The 9273-nt window shown below is 40.9% G+C and overlaps 1 protein-coding gene across 1 annotated transcript; it reads right to left on the reverse strand.

Annotated features, from left to right (window-relative positions):
• Positions 1-750: 750 nt before the first annotated feature.
• On the reverse strand, positions 751-1317 carry LOC108767603 (putative DNA helicase INO80). The gene has a single exon (XM_018517567.1). The coding sequence runs from the start codon at positions 1315-1317 to the stop codon at positions 751-753; it is 567 nt and encodes a 188-aa protein (XP_018373069.1).
• Between the last annotated feature and the right edge of the window lie 7956 nt (positions 1318-9273).

The following is a 9273-nucleotide window of genomic DNA, read 5'->3' on the forward strand; positions in this document are numbered from 1 at the left end:
ACTTCTTCGTGTCCTCTTCAGCATCCTCCTTCGACTTCTTTGATTTTTCCTTCTTACAATCGAGTAACTTGTGTCCAAATTCGTTGCACCTGAAGCATTTGGAACCCTTGCTCTTGTTATCGCACGTTGTTGATTTGTGGCCTATTTCATCACAGTTAAAGCAACGAATCTCTTCTTTCGGTTTCACTGTCTTTTTACTTGCAGTGACATTCGATGCCTTACTCGTAACTGTATTCCTCGTCTTTATTTTTTCGTATGCTTTCAGTTTTTCTTTGAATTCCTTTGTATTTTTAGCTCCATACAGAACACTTTTATTTGCTGCTTGATCTTCTATACCGTCAATAACATATTGGAATAACGCTTCTTCTTCTTCTATCTCACCTCTTGATGCTATTTCTTTTATAGCCAGAAAGTATGCTCGTACCGATTCGTCTTTTTTCATCTTCCTCTTGTCCATTTGTCGATGTAATTCCGCGCTGTTCGTCCTGTCACTGAATTCGTCTTGGAGTGCTCTTTTTAATTTTTTCCATGAGGTCAAACCTCGTTCTCCTTGGATGTGCAACCTAGCTTGTCCTCGCAACGATTTCTTAGTGAATATCAACTTTTGTATGTCCGTCCAACAATAAAGTTCGGCTGCCTCCTCAAAATCCGAAATCCAATGTGTCACTGGGTATTTCTCGTCCCCGCTAAATGATTTTATTGAGTCCTCCACATCATTAAATGTCATCGTGAATTTATTTCTCGTTGAACTCATAATCCTACCTGGTTGCCTGTCACCTCGTCTTCGTTGCTTGCTTCGTCTTCGTCTTGATCGTCGTTAACCTCTCTAACTTCATTGTCATCATCGTTACCATCGTTACCATCGTTACCATCGTTACCATCGTTACCATCGTTACCATCGTTACCATCGTTACCGTCGTTACCGTCGTTACCGTCATTATCGTCATTATCGTCATTATCGTCACCTATGGCATCTTCTTCAGCGTCTCTCCTCTCGTCGTTCGCGTCGTCAAGCGAGTCAAGGTCCATCAAGTAGTCATAGATTCGTTGGCCTAGCTCCTTCTTTGTGCCTGCGTAGTCGACCGCCAAAATATTACAGATTGCTACCCATCCAAGATACGTGTCCACATACGTTAGTTTATTCTTATATTCTTCTGATCCGCTAGCGAATGCAAAGCCGCCGAATTCGCGAAGGCGTTTACGATTACCGCGATCTCCTTCCCGCTCGAAAACTAATTTATGTAGCGCTTTTACAGCCTTCGTAGGGCCCGTCTTAAGATTATTGGCTATTACTTTTATTTGTTTGAGTTTCTCCATCGTTTTAATAATCTCAATCGTCTTTACCTTAGACCAGGCTCTCACTTTCGTCAGTCTAACCTCAATACGAAGGGCAAATTTCTCGTCGTAAAAGCAGTGACACGCTCGACTCTCTCGTTTTTTCGGTCGGATCCCGGCTGAGCCCCCAATATTTGTAGGGATTTGTCCAGTAGAAAAAAGAGAAAGATATGTCGTTCGTTCTAATCCGCCATAACGTTGTCTCTATTCCTTGTTCTCGAGCGTCAGCGCCGCCTGTCTATGTGACGCTACCACCATCTAACTATTCCCTACATTTGCAACAATTTTTCTTTTGTCTCAAGCACCTGAAACATACTGTTGTGTCCTAAAAACATCTTCACCCGAAAAATGTCTATTTTTACGTTTACTCATGTAATGTGAGTTATTCCGGTGAATTCCGGAATAACGGAACATTCCGGTGAATTCTTAGGCTTTCATGCCACATGAGAGGCGCACTGAAGCATATTACGAGACAGGGATTCGGAATCCCAGAATTGCACGATTGTGATAGTAATCGTGATGTGTTTTGTTACATTTTCTGTAAATACGAAGTTAGTTCATTGCGGAAACTAATAGATGATGGCATCAAAGTCACATACAAGGAAATTTTTGGTTTGCATATTGGTGAAAGTTCATGGGTTCCCAATATAATTTGTAATTCTTGTAGAATAATGTTGAACCGTTGGAAAAAAGACAAAAAAGCAATTAAATTTTCCAGTCCAGCAGAATGGAACGAACCTCTTTGTAAAGAAGATTGTTTTTTTTGTTCGAATAAAATAAGTAAGAATTTTAATATTAAGATAATTGATAATGTAATCTTCTTTCGGACTCTCCAAAATTGAACAACACAAAAACTTCAAGAACAAGGGCGAATGAGAGTCAGCGTGGTAATTAGTACGCAATCTTATTTCTTCAATCCAAAAAATTGATTCTTTATTCACATCTAGTACGTTTCAGTTCACTTTGGAACCATCTTCAGCCAAATAAATTAAAAAAAAATTTTAAAAAAAAATATAACGTAATTTAATATTAAGAATAAACACAACATCGATTGTAAAACCGTGACATCAGTAAAGGCTTCAATTTTACTCAACAAAGACAGAAAAGAAGCTGTCCTTGAGCATATGAGCGTAATTAAACATACCGAAATGATGGAAATTGATGAATATGAACCTGAGAGCGATAATACCGGCAGTAAAAGCGACCTTCCTCTAGACAGTAAAAAATCAGTCCCAATGCTGCTTTCACAGCCTGAATTGAACGACCTCGTACGGGATTTAGGCTTGCCAAAGGACGGTGCGGAGTTCTTAGCTTCGTTTATGAAGCAGAGAAATTTCCTAAAACCACTTACGAAGGTTTCTTTTTATCGAAATCGAGAGTCAGATTTTTGGAAATATTTTTCTATGGATGAAGGTCTGGTATTTTGCACTTACATTAACGGACTTATGAATGAAATAAAAGAAAATGGCTATAAAGTAACAGATTGGCGACTTTTCATCGATTCATCGAAAAGAAGCATTAAGGCAGTGTTACTCCATAATACCAACGTTTATGCTCCTATACCTATAGCTCATTCGACTGTAATGAAGGAAAAATATGAGAACATGCAAGTACTTTTGGAGAAAATCGCATACGAGCTTCACTCATGGCAGATCTGTGGAGACTTAAAAATCATAAACATGTTACTCGGGCAACAGTCCGGTTTTACAAAGTACACGTGCTACTTATGTTTATGGGATAGTAGAGCCAGACATCAGTATTACAAGGTAAAAGATTGGCCAGTTAGATCGTCCCTCACAACTGGGTAGCGAAATGAATCCATGAATCCCTTGTAGATCCATCGAAGATCCTAATCCCTCCTCTTCATATAAAGCTAGGCCTGATGAAACAGTTTGTCAAAGCCCTTGATAAGACGGGTAAATGTTTCGAGTATCTACAAACGGTATTCCCTACACTATCCGATGCCAAAATTAAAGAGGAGGTGTTTGATGGTCCTCAAATTCGGAAACTGTTCAGGGATAACGTTTTTATCAGTAAGATGAATGATCGGGAGAAAGAAGCTTGGCTGAGTTTTCAAGAAGTTGCACGAAGCTTCCTAGGAAACCGAAAAAGTGCACAGTACAAAGAAATAGTCGCCAAGATGATAAAGGACTACGAGAACCTAGGATGCTTGATGAACTTGAAACTGCATTTCCTGCACTCTCATCTTGATGAATTTCCCGATAACCTGGGACACTTCAGTGAAGAGCAGGGCGAACGTTTTCAGCAGGACATTAAAATTATGGAAACTCCCTATCAGGGACGGTGGGACGTTAATATGCTGGCAGATTTTTGCTGGATGCTCAAAAGAGAAACTCTTGAACAAGACAATAAGCGTAAAAGAAATCCATTGCATAGATCTTTTGAAGAGAAAAGAACTCGATACAGCTCGAAAAAAGAGAATAATTGAAATATTATATTCCTTTTATCCCCAACTTTCTAAACAACCCTTTTAAGGGCTACATGATGTACAAAACCCGATCGTGCAACCTCCCCACGGTGTACATCGGGTAACGCCAATGCCGACAGTACAATGTTTGAAAAACTCACATTACATGAGTAAACATAAAAATAGACACTTTTCGGGTGAAGGTGTTTCTAGGACACAACAGTATGTTTCAGGTGTTTGAGACAAAAGAAAAATTGTTGCAAAGAACGGGGCAATGACCAGAGTTATGCGGTTATAAATTAAAATAACGTATTTATCAAGATAAAAGTCTAACATACGTGATTATTGGAGTTGACTTACATTATGGTAAAATCCTGATGTGATGGGGTTAAATAGACCTCGGATTCTGATTCAGCGACCCCAAAAAAATACAGTAAACATGGTCAGAGCTCAAGATCAGAAAAAAAATTATTTTTTGTGTGGCTGTTATCGAAAGAACGAAATAGTGGGATAAAACGCTATGGAGAGGGATAAAAAATTGTTTTAATTTCGACGGAAAATCTCGAGAGAATGCAACATCAGTTACATCAGAATCCGACGTCATTCGCTGACGGAGAGTCAAAGGAAATCGCAATACCGCAAAATTCGAATAACACCGCGAGCACTAATAACACAGCGCAAACTCCCGGAACTCATCTAACACGACTCGATGCGGAGATGGGACGGATTTTTAATTCTGATTGGCCACGTGACGAAAGTGAGAGATGGAAAATGTACAGAGAGGCATTATGGCGATACCTACGATTTATCCAAGAAACGCGAAAGCAGAAAAAAAAAAAGCATCCTCGCCGACAGACATTTACGCCGGCCTCAATGAGAGGGACATCGTCATCCCCCTCCTCATTGTTTTGTTCAAAATTATAGGGCTCTCTGAATTTCATTTTTAACCGATTTAAATACAACACCGCTAATCATACATCGTTTTATGGTATGTTACTGCACTAGACTGCACTAGCATTCTCTTTCTCACTTTCAACAAATATCAAACATATACTTATCTCACTTCAAGTTCCAAAAGTGTACACTAGTTCGGAAACAGAAATTAAACAGAACGTTAAATACAATACACCATTAATTATATATTGTTTTAAATATAACTAATGCATCCGCGCGCGGACAAGACGTGAACAAGCCTGACGCTAAGAAGCATTCTTAGCTGTAGCGAGACTGCCCAGGATTTATCTATGGCAGTCGGTGTATATAAAACAAAGTAAATCAAAAAGTGTTGCCGCGAGAAGATCGACATGATAAGTTCTGAGGCAATTGCCATTGTTGTGCATAGAGCATCCGGCTATCAAATGTTACCATTATTGAGATATTGAGCAGCACCGCCCCCGCCGCCGCGGACCCCACGCCAACCCCGAAATGCGTTGCGGGCCGTAGCCGCGGACCCCGCGCACACCCCAAAATGCGTCGCGGAACTATTACGCGGACAAGATATTTTGTCTAGGAGATGGGTGACTCATCATCCGACTGCTAAACGAAGTGCCATCAATGAGGGGTAGATGATGATGAAATCATACTGCGTTCTTTCTTTCAAAGCCAGAAGCGTCATAACGATATTTACAATCTTTCTGTCGATTCGTTATGCCGCCCGTTGCAACTCATGTGCATCCTATACCTACCTTTTCTCTCATTGCAGCTTCCTATGTGACTCCTTTTACTTATTCTTATACGCAAAATATATACATATACATATATATTTTTTTATTTATATTTTACTTATATTGTACTTATTCGATTATATTCTAATAATGCTTTTAAAGCGAGTGCAGCGATATTATCAGACGCGATGATATCATTGATCGCGATGATGCTGTCGGCACATGTAATATAATACCACGAAGAAAGTAAGAAGGAAAAGAAGGAATAAATATCGCAAAGAATGAATAATTTCAAACGCTGAGACATACAGTTTAAATATTCGTTTATTTTCCATATATATTATCATCCATAGTGTAACTAATAATTCACATTTAATATTCGAATTTTTATCATAAATCTTACGCTAGGTGTTTGCCACATCGTATTTGTTATGTAATGCGTCTCGCGATAACATCAATGTAATTCAATACAACAAAAATGCTACATTTGTAATTTCGCAAGCGTCGATGGCTTTATTAGATTTAACGTAATCAAAAGCAAATCCTTTTCAAGGACATGCCACGACAAGTCACAACATGTCACAACATGTTTGGCGGTGATATTATCAATGCGATTTGATATAAATGCAACGTTGCCAAATAGTGTACATGTCACGTGACCAGATTTTTCACGAACATTCGACATGGTACGACATGTCACAACATGTTCGAATGGTGACATCATCATCAATGTAGTACGATACAAATATCACGTGACCAAGTAAATGGTATAAAATGAGAAGATTTAGACACATCGCGTCATTAGTCAACGCAACCGATAACATGGAGAGCGATTTGATAGAGGAAGCGGTTCAGCTGAATACTAGAAAAGAGTACGTCGCATGGGAACAACTATGCGACGAACTAATAGAATTTATGGAAGAGCAGAGTCGTACTAAGCGTCCGCGCCTCGCCGTTGGACACAGACAATCCGTGGTGGCGAAGATCGCGAGGCTCGAGAGTTTGAAGGATTCGGTGCGTGGAAGATTCGTGCATGTGGGCGCCGGGTACGGACTTCGATGGTGCGAGATCGAAACAACATTCGAGAGTCGTATAGTGACAGGCGCGGTGATAAACTCTAATCGCATCGAGCCGCGGCGGTTTTTGGAAGACGCTGGCAATGTAGTGCTAGAGCGAGTGCGAGACGTTGTAGAAAGACACGGCAGTGTAAAAGTGAACACAGCGTTCAACGACGACTTCGCGACGAAGGATAAACATGCTAATAAAAGCATAATTACAAAGAATAGTGAGATATATAGATGCACCGATATACGCTAGTGGTACGAACGGCATGTCGTTGAACCTATCTTGGCATCGCTCGAAGAGTTCCAGGAACGCGACAGTGGGTGAGCGCTGTCGCGAATCCTCAATTTGACTGTTAACGTGAATAAACTAAATCCCATGCGCGCAGGATGTCACTTCGAGGTGCTGCGAGAAATAATGCTGAAGAAAGCGGTGGTCAGTGTGAAATCCATGGACAATGCGTGCTTCGCATGGTCGGTGGTCGCCGCTCTATACCCAGCTAAAAGTCATGTGGATAGAAAATCGTCGTATCCGCATTATACAACAGTATTGAATCTCACAAACATTGAGTTTCCGATGACTTTAAAAGACATTTCAAAATTCGAACATTTAAACGCGGTGGCAATCAACGTATACGGTGTCGAGAATAAACAGATCCTTCCTCTACGGCTCACAGGCGACAAGAAGGAGAAGCACGTCAATCTCCTCTACCTGCAAGATCCACGCAACGACGGTGTAGGCCACTTTGCACGGATAAAAGATCTATCCCGCCTAGTGAGCATGCAACTTACCGGGAAAAAGAACAAGAAATACTTTTGCGGCCGGTAAGTATAATAAGAAACATAAAACATAAAAAAAATATGTGAAAAAAAATTGTTTTTCTATTTACAGATGTCTTCACTATTTCGTATCGAGTGAAAAATTGCAGACGCACGAAGTGGATTGCCAAAAACTGAACGACTGCGCCATCCGCCTGCCGAGCTAAAACGATAGATGGCTCGAATTCAGCAACTACTGCAACTAGGAATGTATACCGTTCATAGTATACGCCAACCTGGAGTGCGTCTTACGGAAGACGAAGCCCGACAAAGAAGACGCGTCTTCGTACGAGTATTAGTGACACGAAGTATTCAGCATAGGATACTACGTGCGATGCTCGTACGACAATTCGTTGTCATCATATCACTTCCGTCGCGACGAAAACTGTATAGCGTGGTTCGCGCGACAACTCAACGATTTGGCGCATCGCGTCAAAGATATCGTATCCGCCAACGTGCCCATGGAAGCTTTATCTAAGCTGCAATGGGAGGCGTATCGCAGCGCGACGCGTTGTCATATTTATGAGAAGCCGTTCGCTCCGGACGATACGCGGGTCCGCGATCATTGCCACTTAACCAGTAGATACCGCGGTCCAGCACATTCAAATTGTAATTTTAATTATAAAAATTCATTTAATATTCCAGTTGTATTTCACAAATGTCGGGGTACGACGTGCACTTTATAATTAATATTATAAATATACCCCCCCCCTCCCCCCTCGCCCCTCCAATAAGTTCCTCTCGCGACCGCGACGACAGCGCCGCCTGGTGGCAGCCAGATGGCTGTATCCGTGGTCCAGAATCCGCCTTGCTTAACTACTGATGGACCGTATTCTTAATTCTGACTGGCCACGTGACGAAAGTGAGAAATTGAAAATGTACAGAAAGGCATTATGGCGATACCTACGATTTATCCACGAAACGCGAAGGCAGAAAGACGCACGCAGCGAAAACGAAAACGCAGAAGACAACGCTACACGAGATGCCTACGTTGATAACGAGACGACGAACGATGAAGTTTTTTACGATCTCACGCAAACATCCGATATTCCGCCAGCGCATTCCGTCAGTAACACCCGTACTATTACGAAAAATTTCGAAATTTCGAGCGAGCATAATTATGCGAAAAATACTCATGCGATGAAAAGCATTGTGGAAATAGTGGTAAGCGTATCGAAATCTTATCGTAAGCTTACTAATGAAACATTTGATTCGAAATGCTGTGCCTGATAGAATTAGTTGGGACGAGCATGGAATCGTGACTATAGATGGTAACGTCATGAAAGATTCGAATATCGCCGACTTGATAAACGATGCGATTCTCGAGAGAAAAACTGTGAAAGCAGTAGGTAGAAATCAGTTCGCGCGATTACTCCGTGCGTTGTACATACCTTCTGCGCTCGTAAGAAATAAAAGATTATTGTTCTCGCACGGTGTTAGTGTAAACAGCGTAAAACTTCGACCTTGGGCGAGTTCCACCCCTTTTATATCGAAAGCGCGAGTTCCACGACGATTGTATCGAGAGCGCGAGGAAAGAGAAAAACGTAAAAATTACGAACAAGAAACAGAGGAAAGTTCGCTGATTCTTTCTCGTACACAAAAAACTGATACCCTCTACACATCTCTATAAACGGGAAAAAATCGGTTACTCTGTTGGAAAAAACTAAGATAATACGGTGGCGTTTGAAAAATTATACTACGATCCGTCGCAGGATTTGATCAAACTCTGAAATCTAAAAAGTTACAATGATATTCCTATCTGTTAGTGATTATTATCGATGTACTAAGTAAATACGTATATAGAACCGTTACGCGACAAAACGAGTAACTGCGCGATAATAACTTTTCAACGCGTACTAGCGAAAAGCGTAGGACGAGTATCCGTATACCTGCAAACGGACAAGGGTAAAGAATTTGTCGTGCAATCAATGCAGAAATTTCTTAAAGAAAACAACATTCGTTTTCG

The sequence above is a fragment of the Trachymyrmex cornetzi genome, unplaced genomic scaffold, assembly GCF_001594075.2.
Source record: "Trachymyrmex cornetzi isolate Tcor2-1 unplaced genomic scaffold, Tcor1.1 scaffold698, whole genome shotgun sequence".
Classification (NCBI taxonomy): Eukaryota; Metazoa; Arthropoda; class Insecta; order Hymenoptera; family Formicidae; genus Trachymyrmex; species Trachymyrmex cornetzi.

Coding starts and splice junctions, on each gene's coding strand:
- LOC108767603 (XM_018517567.1), bottom strand. CDS start 1,317: ATGGAGAAACTCAAACAAATAAAAGTAATAGCCAATAATCTTAAGACG.